The sequence below is a fragment of the Muntiacus reevesi genome, chromosome 2 (genome assembly GCF_963930625.1).
Source record: "Muntiacus reevesi chromosome 2, mMunRee1.1, whole genome shotgun sequence".
Lineage (NCBI taxonomy): Eukaryota > Metazoa > Chordata > Mammalia > Artiodactyla > Cervidae > Muntiacus > Muntiacus reevesi.
In genome coordinates this window covers 239,052,440-239,065,731 of record NC_089250.1, presented here as the reverse complement: position 1 = coordinate 239,065,731, position 13,292 = coordinate 239,052,440, and the positions used below count along the sequence as shown (strand labels likewise).

General features: G+C 47.8%; 2 protein-coding genes across 3 annotated transcripts in view; one reads left to right on the top strand and one right to left on the bottom strand.

The window, feature by feature from the left end:
- Positions 1-1,225: 1,225 nt before the first annotated feature.
- Positions 1,226-11,782, top strand: PRSS54 (serine protease 54). The gene is given in 6 exon segments (XM_065920515.1): positions 1,226-1,261; positions 1,263-1,311; positions 3,855-4,026; positions 6,351-6,609; positions 7,197-7,328; positions 11,249-11,782. Coding segments are annotated over 6 exon segments (1,182 nt in total).
- Positions 11,783-11,785: 3 nt separating this feature from the next.
- CFAP263 (cilia and flagella associated protein 263) overlaps positions 11,786-13,292 on the bottom strand; it is a 31,136-nt gene continuing 29,629 nt past the window's right edge. Inside the window, exon 9 of one of the 2 annotated variants that reach the window (XM_065920513.1) lies at positions 11,786-12,319. In XM_065920513.1, the coding sequence (XP_065776585.1) occupies positions 12,233-12,319 (87 nt within the window). In that variant the 3' untranslated portion in view covers positions 11,786-12,232. The remainder of the gene's footprint in view (positions 12,320-13,292) is intronic. The other variant, XM_065920514.1, reaches the window with a different exon arrangement.

Below are 13,292 nucleotides of genomic sequence, written 5' to 3'. Positions count from 1 at the left end.
AAGAACTCTGAGAACCATCCTGACGGCAAGAAATGTCTGGCATCATGAGCGGAACATGGTGACTGAGAACAGCCCGCGCGGGTTCCCAGGGCCCTTGTGCGTTGTCTGAGGCGAGGGTAGGCCTGGTGGTGCAGGGCATGGAGGAGCACGCCTGGGCTCTGAACTCCAGCTCCACGACCGGGCAGCCTTGGCTGACCTTGGGTGGGATTCCTATGGTCTCTGAGTGTCAGTTTCTGAATCTGTAAAATGGGGATGAGGGCTTCAATCCCTGGGTCGGGAAGATCCCCCGGAGAAGGAAATGGCAACCCATTGAAGTATTCTTGCCTGGAAAAAATCCCACAGACAGAGGAACCTGGCGGGCCACAGTCCAAGGGATTGCAAAGAGTCAGACACGACTCAGCGACTTTACACACACACACACACACACACACACACAATGGGGATGATGACAGTGTCCACTGCACAGGGTTACTGTGTGAATGAACTGAGCGAAATGCTGGGGCGGTTACCATGTAAAAATCTGAGCTGTCATCAGTGAGAAGAAGCCCAGCATTACTTAAGCCAGCAGAGTTTAGTGTGTTCAGTTGCTCAGTTGTGTCTGACTCTTTGAGACCCCATGGTCTATAGCCCACCAGGCTCCTCTGCCCGTGGAATTCTTCAGGCAGGAATACTGGAGTGGGTAGCCTTTCCCTTCTTCAGGGGATCTTCCCAACCCAGGGATTGAACTCAGGTCTCCTGCGTTGCAGGCGTATTCTTTACCATCTGAGCCACCAGGGAAACCCATAAGAGGGGCAAAACCAGGGTGGGCTTTTACAGAACCCCCACATTGTGCTTTTCAGCAGCATCCTATGGCTACAGAGTTAAGGCAAGAGTTGAATTCCACAAGTCAAAAAATAACCTTTTCCTGAGACCTGACGCTGTGGGGAAACCCAGGGACCCTGGCTGGGTTGTGCAGAAGACCGACCAGCGTGGCTGCCTCCTCTCCTTGGGCCGACTTACGAGCCACTGGCTGAGCATCAGGGCTGGGCAGCTGGTCCTGGCCTCCTTACTGCTCGGAACCAAAGAACAGGGACCTAACAGGTCTGACTCCCGTGTCTCGGAAGTTTTGTGGGTGGAAAGGCAAGGGACAGGGACTCCGATACGGGGGTGGGGGTGAGGGGTGTCACCACCTCGGGGAGGAGAGGAGAAGGCCAGGTGCCCGGCACTTCTGTGTTCACAGCTGCCCATGGTGTCTGCTGCGGCCGCCTCTGGGGATGGCAGCGATGAGAGGGGCGCTCCTGCTGCTGCTCTGCGTCTCCCACGCGTCTGCCAGTGAGTGCGCTTCCCTCTCTGCTCTCCCGTCACGACTTCAGCTGACCGTGTGACGTGGCAGGGGGACTCATCCCAGAAAAGGAAACTGTCCTTTTAATGTCCAGAGAGGGACTCGGGGGCGGGTGACTCACGACGTCTTGCTCCGGGCAGCATGAGTTGGTGGAGGGAACCAGGGGAAGAAGTGGAACATCGGGGGTGGATGTAGGACACTGGGCTTGAGCAATCTGGTGTCAGGACTAGTCCTCGGAGAGAGTCTGGTTAGGAAAATAAAGCTTAGGCTACAGAGAGGGCCCCCCCTCCGGGGGGAGGGGGGCAGAGGGGGTTGGCATGAGCTCCTGGCTCCCCACTCCCAGTCCCTGCCCCTGCTCTCCCCAGGACATATCCTCCAGGCTCCATCCTTCCTGAGCTGGAGTGCAGGGGTGAGTAAGCGGAGGGCAAGATGTGTCTTATGCAATTGGGAACCAGGCCTTTCAAGTGTTTCTATTTCAGCTTCGGATGAAGGCCTTTATCCTTAATCTTTTAACATTATCTCTAAACTGATCCCCAGGTGCAGGGCTGGGCCCAGGGGCAGGGAGAGGTGCCTTAGAGGCTGCCTGGCCTCCGTGGCAGAAGTGGCAGCTGAAGTCACCTCTCCGATCCTCAGGTTATAGATTCCAGCCTGGAACGGGGCAGACGGTGGGGCACCTGATGAAAGCAGCCTCTGTGCCAGCTCCTGCCAACCCAGCTGGCTCTCTCCTGTCTTCCTGGAGTTAAACAGGAGACACGAGAGAGCTCCCCACACATGCGCACACACACCAAGGGGACCAACCCACCTTCCTGGCCTCCTCCACCTCCTTGCAGGCCAAGGAGACAAAACACAGGAAAGGCCTCTCCTCCCCTCTAAAAAAGCCTCAGGCAAGTGACCTGGGGCCAACATTTCATCTCTGGGACAGATTTCCTCATTATATCCTGGCCTTTCAAGGATTTTATAAGGTCATGAATGAATGAATCAGCCAACGAGAACTTTGAAAAGGTAAAAGTCATCACACACTTATAGATTCTTGCTGCATGAGGAAGGTTGGTTAGTGCCTTGTTCACCACAGATGGCCAATATCCTGTGGGATAAAACAAACAAACCAGAATCCCCATCTCTGGTGACCCTGAAGCACTTGACGGCCTTGCAGCCATCATCCTGCTAACAACCAGCTCTGTCACTGTTCCAGCAAAGTCTCCAAGTGTCAATTCACAGAGATGTGAATCTGATCACATGGTACCCTGGCACGGAGTGGTCCTTTGATGACTGCACTGAATATTCAGTCAACTCCAGCATCACGGTTTGGAAATGCTCTGCCATTGGTGCTCACCTCAGAGGTCACCTCCTGGGGGAAGCCCTCCCAGACTTCATGTTCTGGGCAAAACCCACGTCCCCTCTTCTGTTTACTCTGGGGACATTCTCTTGTGTCACAGGTCTCTCTGTACACTGTCACTCTTCAGCGTGTCTGTCTCCCCCATGCATTGGGGCCTCCCCTGGGGTGGGGACAGGACCCTGAAATCTGTCCCGTTAGCCCAGCCCCTAACTCGGCAGGGCTGTGTGTGTAGTTAGATGAATGAATGAAAAAGAAGTCACCGACGACCTGACCCTGTCAGCCGGGGCTACCCAGCACGTGACACACGGCGCCAACTTAGACACACATGCTGGGTACTCAAGCAGTGGCTGCCAGAGCAGCGGGGGTGGGTAATGCCATCATCCACTGAGCTCAGCATTATCAGTCATGGGGACACAGCTCTCCTCTTGTGAGAGGTGTGCATTACCCCACCTCTCACAAAAGGAAACCGAAGCCCAGAGAGGTGAGTGGCTCTCCCCAAGTCCTAACGCACAAGGGGCCAACTGGACTTGGGACACGGTGTCCAGATAATAGTTTTAACCTGGCAGACCCCAGAAAGGGTCTTGAGGACTTCCGAAGGTCCCAGACTACACTTTAAGAACTGCTGAAAAATATGAAAGATTTCAGATAAACAGCTTAGTATAAGCTAAGTGGGACTTCCCTGGTCTCCTTCATTGGCAGGGAATTCTTTTTCACTGAGCCACCTGGAAGCCACCAGCGGTAAAGAATCCGCCTGCTGATGCAGGAGATGTGGGTTCAATCCGTGGGTCAGGAAGATCCTTTGGAGAAGGACATGGCAACCCATTCTAGTATTCTTGCCTGGAAAAATCCCATGGATAGAGGAGCCTGGCGGGCTACAGTCCATGGAGTCACAAAGAGTTGGACCCGACTTAGCGACTAAACAAATGACAAATCTGCTAAGAGCTAAGTGTGCAATAGACAAGAGTGATCATCGCTAGCCTAACATTTTCAGATTCAAAGATATCACCAAGGGTCTTTGATGGGGAAGAAGACCTCCTAGGAAAATAAACGAGGGTGGTATGGTTATGGCGAGCCAGAAGAAGTGGGGGAAACGGCAGGAGAGCGAGCGGGTCCTGAGGTCTGATGTGGCGGTGGTGGTGGCGGCCACAGGCCTCCAGCTGCTTGCCCGGCAGTCAGGCGCCTGCACACCCCCTCCAGGTTGCGGCATCCAGAAAAGCAACGTTGCGGTCACTTCCGAGGAGGGTTTGGTGGAAGAGAAGGAGTTCCCGTGGGTGGTGTCGCTGCAGGATTCCCAGTACACCCACCTGACTTTCGGCACCATCCTCAGTGACTTCTGGATCCTCAGCATCGCATCCACCTTTCAGAACAGGCCAGTACCCCCGCTTTGGAGCCGACACAGCCCACGGAGGCAGGGTGGGCTCCGGGGGACTCTGCTTCCTGCTCAGCTTGGGGAAGCCTGGAAGTTGGACTCCTGGTGTCAGAGCAACCCGGCTTTTTTGTTTGCTTGTTTTATCAGCTCAGGGCTTGCCGTGAGGTTGGGGGTCCTAAAATCACCAGCTGTCAAGGTCGGCACAGTCTGTCTTCTCTGCAGTAAGGACTAAGAGCTGCACCACTGTGGAGTGAAAGGATGCGCTCACCATCCTCTGTAGGAAGGATATTGGCTCCCGTTTTATGTACTACAATCACAAAGGCACGGACTCTTGACACTAGAGGTCCTTACTGCTTATTTTGTTAAGGGAACTGATAAGACTCCTAACAAGGAGTCTTGTTAAGGGAATTGATAGGATAAATTTAAAACACTTAAACCTCAGACCTTAACCATGAGACTGCCACAAATATATGCACATAGAGAAAAGACTTGAAGGAAATATACAAACACTTGAAGAGAGCCCATCTCTGGATGCTCAGAGGACCCATGATTCCTGTTTTCTTCTTTGAACTTCTCTGTATTCTCTAAATGGTTTACGGTAAAGGGATATTCTTTTAAACCAGATTAAAAAAAAAAAAAACACCACCATATGTGCTATATATATTGCCCACCAGCCCTCCAGAGAGGTTGTTTTCTTCGTAGCGATTTCATTACTGCTATTTTCTATCTAATCTGCTGGTTTCGTTGATTTCCTTTTTGACTCTGGGTTTTATTAAAGACCGGAGTCTTTAATATTTTAAATATTTAAGGCAATAGGATGCTTAAAAATATCCAGGCAATAGGATGCTTTGCTTTGTTTTCTAACATGATTTAATTTTGAGTTAGACGGCAAGGTGATCTATTAACGAATTCGTTCATGTTGTCTTTGGGGTCTGCTACATGGTCCGTGTGACTATTTTCATAGGTAAATTTAAAAGTTCACCTCTGTCCTTGGAATATAATTTAATATATAAAATTGAAGCATGGAGTCTACTTGATTTTTCCTGGGCTGACCAAGGTAAATTACAAACTCCTGACTTTTTCTTCATTTCCTGGAATTTAATTCATGAACATCGTGTCACTTGTTGCAATGAATTCTTCATTGTAGATCAAATTCCTTATCACCATGAGAAGGCTTTCTTTGTCTTGTTGCATGCTTTTCTGCTCTGATATTCAGAATAAAACTCCTGCTTTTTGTATTTAGATTATGTCTTCTGTTTTTCTTGCTTCCAGTTTTCCTTTTCATTATATGGCTTTGTTTCATAGGTCTCTTCTAACAGATATGGAAAGCTTGAATTTGTTTTCTTGCAAATGTGTTCATCTTCGAGTTATAATTTCATGGAAAATACCCAAGCCTTCTGTTTCTCTGGATCATCCTCTCAAGACTCTCCCTTGTCTGATGCCAGAATTCCTATCGTTTCACTCTTTCCTTCTCTCCTCATGACCACTCAATGTTAATAGGTTACTTATGTACTTTAATGTCTGCACACTCTTGTTATTTCATATATTAGCTGTAAATAAATAACAGTTTAGACTCCCGTGAAAGATGAGAAAATTGGTGTATGCAACCCATCTCTGCTTTCTTTTCAGTTTTTGTTACACCATTTGATTATTGCCAGGGTTTACATTATTACTCCAATCTATGGCTTTAAAAGTTTTTCTTTCATTTTAACTTTAGACCCACAAATAAATAAGCATAGAAGAAAGATAATCAGTCATAACATACCAGATTATCTTTAGGTGGTAGGCTATATGCTTGTAAAATAGAAGAATCTTTAAAGGATGATGGCACAAGTGTAGGGGTTCAGAAAAGATTTCCTAACAAAGTACTATAAAATCTATAAACGACAAAGTCTTACTGTAGCATAGGGAACTATAGTCAATATCTTGTGATAAATCATAATGGAAAAGAATATGAAAAATAAAATATACTATTGTAATATATTGTATATAATATATGGAATATATTCATATGTATGAAATATATTTCATATACAATATATGAATGTTTCATGTATTTCATATATAATATATATGAACTGAATATATAAACTGAATCACTTTTCTGTATACCAAAAACTAATACAACATTGTAAATCAACTACACTTCAATAAAATGAAAAAAAAAAAAATTTCCTGGGGACAGGGTTCAAAAAGGTGAGTAAAAAGTAGCCCCAGGAAGATGAGTTGGATGGAGCAGAAAAATCAATACACACGAAAACAGGGACGTGTGAAGCTTCCTTGGTGCCTTGGCTTCTCAAGACCTCCTTGTTCTCTCTCTCCAGGAAGGACGCTGTGGCTATAATTGGTATAGCTAAGATGGATGCAAAACTGATCGCTCATGAAGAGTATCCTATCAACACCATCATCATCCATGAGGACTTCGACAATAAAACGATGAGAAATAACATAGCCCTCCTGAAGACAGACACGGCGATGCAGTTCAACAGCCTGGTCCAGCCCATCTGCTTCCTCGGCCGAAAGCTGAACAGGCCGCCACTCCTGCTGAACTGCTGGGTGGCAGGATGGAACCCCACATCTGCAGTTAATGGCTTCCTTCTCCTAGAGCAGGCTGTGTGTGTGCCAGCGGCGGGGGTGACCAGGGTGAACCACTCCAGGGCTTAGCTCAATAATTCAGGTGGCCTGAGGTTCTGGAGTTGGGCTGGGACCCCCACTGAACCGGTCAGGATTCCCAGCGCTTGCCCTCTTTGAGGTCACTTTTACATTTGGTCCTTTTTCTTTTATCCTTACACCAAAATTGGACATACATGGGTAGCGAATGCCTGAAATGACTGCAAGGTTACTGAGGGGCGGGGGGACATCATTCCCTGAACCAGAGCTTTCAGTCCTCTTCTCTGACCCATCCTTATTTTCTCTGATTTTTGGGAAGCAAACAAGAAAAAGAAAAGAAAGGGTAAACATTCTCTGCCTGCTTTCACATTCAGCTTCTTGGCTTTCACAAAGGTAGTCTTCAGTAAAAAAGCCAGACACAAGTTGTGATTTCTATGAGGAAAAGGGGGTTTATTAAACATTTCTTACTGACTCCCATCTGATATATGAGTTGTAGTTGAGTTGACTTGGGGGAATGTCTTCCTGTTAATAATTCTTGGGCTCTCTGTTGCATGGTCCAGACAGGAAATCACATGACAATGAGTATCCTGAGGAAAATCTCCGTGAAAGACATTGACTCGTGTCCCTTAGACAGAGTACAGAAAACAGGATGTGGCAACCACCTAGAGATGGAGACCAACGCTGTCTGCTTGGTAAGAACACGGTGGAATAGAAGCTGAGAGTAAGCAGAGGTTACTTCACGGGGGGCTTGGGGACTCCCCCTGGCTGGGTAGTGAGCTGCATGTGGTCAGGGATTGTCATTGGGGATTCACAGATATCTCTAGGATGAGCAGCACTTGGCAAATGAGTTCAATAATCCAATAATAATAATAAATACATAATAAAAAATAAAATAATAATAATAAAAAGCTCAATAACCATCTGCTGAATGGAGTAACCAGTCACCATTGTCAGTGTGACATAACTAAGCATGGCTAAGTAACATGCTTTTTCATGAGCTAAAAGTCTGAAAGAATGAATCCCAACCACACATGGGGATATCTGTTGAGTGTGCTTACAGCACAGGCTCGCTGTAATTGGCTTCTTTGGAACCTAGACTGATGCTATTGCTCATCAGTCACTGGGTTTATTTTTTCCGATAAGAAATCCTGCCCTCTACCTGGATGTGGGCTGTCCTACTGCCTCAGGAAAATGCACATAATTCATAAACACCTGTCCATGGCCCTCGTATTTATACCTGGAAAAAGTGTGGCTTACCAGGGCCACACAGTTAATAAACATTAAAGACGAGAACCCAGGTCTGCCAGACTTCCAAATTTTCCCTCCATCAACCACTACTTAGCAAAATCCTGCCATTTTTTACACCATCAACCACTTTTCTCAAAATAGTCTTCAGGATTCCCCAGTGGGAAAATTTTTTCAGAGGGCTAAGGGAAAGTTTTTTTAAGAGAAAGGGAAAAAATACTTAGATGTGAACAATACTTTCTCAAAGTCATTTCACTGCAAAAGCATGAAGGACTGCCTTTCAACAAACAATAAGTTTGCTCTTCCAAAGCTGGTTTAACATTTACCGAGTGTTCTACATTGTACTGCAATGTAGTCCATGGGGTCACAAAGAATTGGACCTGACTGAGCGACTGAACCGACATTGTACTGAGCTCTGTCTGATGCAGGATTGTAGCACCTTCTTAGAGAATGTGCTAAAATACAGAAGAAGATGTAGCTACTTAGCAAAATCCTGCCATCAGCCACTACGTCAATCTAGAGCCACACTTCATCAGATCCAGATGATATCAGTTGTAGAGCACACCATTTTATGTAATATTGAGAAGGAAAAAGTGCTGGAAGAAAAGTGCATGGAAATTCTGGAATCAACTGATTAAAAGACACATCCCATTTCAAAGATAAAAAGTTTTAAGAGAATCTGAGATGCATAGGAATATGGTAAACTCCTTGCAGGCTTCCCCAGTGGTTCAGTAGTAAAGAATCCGCTGTAATGCAGGAAACTCCAGTTTGATCCCTGGGTCGAGAAGATCCCCTAGAGGAGGACATGGCAACCCACTCCAATATTCTTGCCTGGAGAATCTCCAAGGACAGAGAAACCTGGCAGGCTACAGTCCATGGGGTCGCAAAGAGTCAGACACAACTGAAATGACTTAGCACACAGCACACACAAACTGCTTACAGTCTAAATGATAACTTCTTTAAACCACCCACAAAATTCAGATGGGTTTTTAACTGCAGCACACCTGTAGACAGTCCTTTGCTTTTTAAGAGAATTATGCTTACAAACTGTCTCAGACCATTAAAAGAAACAGTGCCTTGTCTAGCTAGAGTCCCAGGAATTGTGTTCTAGTGTCCAGGAGTCCTCAAAGTCACACTTCTCACATGTAGAATAATTCACCTGGGTTCAGTGTATGCTTTGGGTTTCCCAGATAGCTAAGTTGGTAAAGAATCCACCTGCAATGCAGGAGACCCTGCTTCAATTCCTGGGTCAGGAAGATATGCTGGAGAAGGGAAGGGCTACCCACTCCAGTTATTCTGGCCTGGAGAACTCCATGGACTGTACAGTCCATGGGGTCTCAAAGAGTCGGACACGACTGAGCAACTTTCACTTTCACGTGTCTGTTTTAATGAGTCCCCAGAGACCCAACAGAAGCAGAATCACTCTGAATTCACTCCTCCTTCTTCCCAAACTGTTAGGGCTTTTGCTGAATGTTGAGGTTGAGGATCGCCCAATGAAAGGGTCGCTCCCCCAGGAGATGAGCTGAGACTGCTCCAGAGGAGCAGCTGGTACTTTTTGTCTCCATTGCTTGTGCTGCAGAGGTCTCAGCCTTACAGGTTATGGAGAAGAGAAAAAGCAGCGTATTCTACATCTGAGTGGAACAACAGCTTGGAAAACCACCCAAGAGCCAGGCATGGCAACCACACAATCATTTGTCAAACTATTTGTCTTGAACTGCATTCCTTTTCTCCCTCAAGCTGTAAAAAGCACAGTTAAAACAAACTGGGAGTGGGTCTGGTGAACACAGTGGAGATTACTCCATGCTTGGCCAGAAACCCTCTGTGCCCCAGGCAGACACAACAGGGTGCTGACGAAAGAGCCTGTTCACCAGTCCAAGGAGGACTGGCCAGAGCTCTGGGATGAAGTTTCTACCTTCTGCTGTTTGGCAGCAAGGGTTGAAAACAGTAGAGTGTGAAAAGCTGAAAAACGAAGAGTTCCACACTCAAGCATCCCCTTCCATCTGATGAGAGGCACAGAACAAAATCCAGAATGTTATCCTCATGTGTGTGTGGCCGTGAGACAACCAGGGAATTACGGCAGCCTTGCCGAGCACGCCTCCCCTGGCCCAGCTTGCGGAGTGGCTCTTGTCTTCTCCTGTTCATTTCTGTTCTGGCATGGCTTCCTCAGAAAAAGGAGGGTTCAGTGAAAGAGGCTGCAAGTGTATAGACACCCAAGAAGGCTCGGGCACCGAGGCCTGGCAACCGGCAGGGACTGATGTGACCACTTTTGCGCCTCTCTGATTCTCATGGTTGAATCTGTTCAGACTGTTTGCTATTTCAACTGTAAACCCCCTCCCCCATGCCTCAGTCCAGACAGTGAGAGTGAAGTGTAATTGCCCAGCCTTCGATGATAAACCCACCCCCGCCTGGACCAAGATGGACCACGGGCCAGGGCTGGGGAGCAGGTATTCCTTTAAGAAGAGGCCTGGGGGATGGGGGCGGGAGAGGACAGTTAAGATAAATTATTCCTAGTTGCTGCCTTATTTCTTCTTCCACATTTCTCAGTTTTTCATGAAAAAACGATGGCCTTTTCTCGACACCAGGGTAATAGCAGCTAATTGTTTACTGAGTGCATCCTTTAGGTCAGGCACTGTGCTAGGACCTCTGCCGGTGTCACGGAGGTGAACTAGTCCCAGTTTAGCTCAGAGAATTAGGTAACCTGCCAGGGTTACATGGCCAGCCAGCTGTGTCAGGCGCCTGCCCACTCACCTGAAGGGAGATCAAGTCTGTATGGCAGAGCTCCCGAGGCCCGGAGGACAGCTCTCTAGAGTCTTGGACGGGGATGGCGGGGGCAGGGTGCCTGGCTGCCAGCTGCCAGGCTGATTCATCTGTGAGTCCAGCCTGGTGGCATATGCTCCCCCAGAAGCCTGACTCGGACCCTAGCTGGACTGTGGGTGGGTGTGAGCAGCTTAAATCGAAACAAAACAGAGAAGAGAAGGGAAAAACCAGCCCATTCCAGGCCAGAAAGGAACAAAATAACATTTGAGAAGTGAGAAACCAAAAGAGAGGTAGAGTTTATTCAAAGGCCTGGAAAGGGGCAAGAAAATGAAGTGGGAACCAGGAAGCTACAGGCAAACTGCAGGAGCCTTCAAATAATTTGTATGATAAAAGAAAAAGGCATCTTGTTGGAATTTGTGGGGACAGTGGCCTAGATTAGAAACAGTATCTTATAATTTACCTCATTTCTAGTGAGAACCAGCAAGAACAGGCCAGAATAGTGGAAAACTTTTCTAGAACAAAGAGTAAATAGAACTAGGACATATTTTTTTAAAAGAGAGAGAGAACGAGCTTTTTTCTAAGACCTGAAGCCTTCTGTCCTTTATCACAGGGGGACCCGGGAAACCCAATGATGTGCCAGCTGAAGGAAATGAGTCTGTGGGTGCTGAGAGGAATCCTGTCCCAAGGAGGGGAGAAATGCCCGGGCCTGTTTCTGTACATCAGGGTGGAAGACTACAGCGACTGGATCACGTCCAAAACCAGGAGGACCAGCTCCCCCCTGTCTTCCTTCCATCACTGGGAGAACCCCAGTCCTTTACCCGGCTACTCATCACATGATCTCGTCACGCACAGAAAACAGGCTGGGCTGAGCCAGCTTGCGAGGCCCCGACTATCCTTCCAAGGACAAGAAAGGTCCACCGTGCATTCCACGCGTTCACTGCCAGACAATGGCACTCAAATGAGTCTAGACTTCCGGGAAAAGGGGCGGAGGGAGCCAGGCGGGTCTGAGATGGCCATCCAGCCCACGTACTATGACTACTACGGTGGGGAGTTCATGGCGCCTGCGCCCCCTTCAGGCCAGACCAGGTTACATCAGCCCCAAGAAATAACCTTATTTTTCCTTTGCGCTCGTTTTCTTTGGTAATGGGATCTTCGTCTAAACCGAGGAGGAAGCTCAGAACGCTGAGTGCCAGGCATTCACCATGCTGTGTTTCGGTGTCTCTTTTTGAGAGTCGCGCAGCTGGGCTGCCGTGGATAGGCCCGCGGCTCAGACTTGGGCCGGCTCCCTCTCCTCTAGCCCCACTCCCGCGAGCAGGAAGGTCGCTTTCGTGTGTGCTTGTAAACTAAACGTGGGCTAACAAGTGTCAAACCATTAGAGTGCCCTGTGTTTCTTTCAGTGTTCCCGGGTTCCCGGGGCCAGGCTGTGAAAACACTTCCCCAGGGGGCTGAGGTGGCCTGGGAGGTGACCGGCAGCCTGGCTGGAGAGTTGGGGACCCCAGCAGCACAGGGAACAGTGAGCAGACTCCATGACTTAGACAGGAGCTGATGACTTTAATGGATCACTTTTTGGTTGGCAGCCGTAGCTTCCTTCTGGCTATTTCCCAAGGCCGGAAGTTGCCTGCAACTGCTCATTGGTGGTTTTCATCTTATTCCAAGCTTTGCGGTAGCCTTTCAAGGACATCTACAAAAGGAGAAAGGGGGTGGAGGGAGATGGTCATTTGAGACAAACGGATTGTGCCAATCGCACCCGCATCCAGCCCTGTGATGGCACTGATGACCTTGTGTTGGGCGCAGTGTCTGCGTGCAGGCGGTGGCCACCGGCCACCTTGGGGCATCGGAAGATTCTCCTAAAGAGCTTGTTTCTGTTCTGTGAAGTGAGAAGTTGCAGGCTCCTGCTGTGATTCTCTGCTACTTCTTGGCCCCAAATATGATGGGCCCATGTTTGGACCCTAGTTTATTATCCTTCTGCCAAGTGACCACGGGAAAGGCAGAAGGAAGCACCCTGGAAAATGGACCTGGGGTTTACATGCCAGAACGCTAAGCTTCCCAAGTGACCTGACTGGGTTTTTGCGCTGCTCTAAGGATGTCTCTAGTGTCCTGTGTGTGCAGCCTGGCCTGTGGCAGTCTCAGTGCTTCCCTTTTATCTTTTTTTAGACCGCAGCGTTTCATTTGCACTTTTCCTTTTTCTTCTCCACAGCTCACAATGGGCAAGGGGGCTTCCGGGCACACTGTACCGTATGAAAAGACTGCGGACTTAGCGGAAAGACCCATGTCAACTGTGTAAATGCATGGAATCAGGCTCTGAGTGATATTAAAATCCATTATTATCTCATTTTTTAAAAACCTGGCTTATCCATGTATTAAATAGCAATCACTTAATTATCCACGGTGGGGAGAGGGACTCAGAAGCTTCCAGAATTCAGTAAGAAAATAAGCAACTAAAAACACACAATTGCTACAGAGTGTCTTCCTGATAACCTGAAAAGGCCCTGTCTCTCACAAGAAAAAGGAGCTTTAAGGGAAAAACTTTTTCAAAAAGTCATCTTTTATTTTGGTATAAGCGTTGAAGCAATGACTGAGATTTCTCACAGACATTACACATCCAAACGTCTGCATTCTTGGCTCAGAAAACAAAATCCTAAACAAAAGATGGG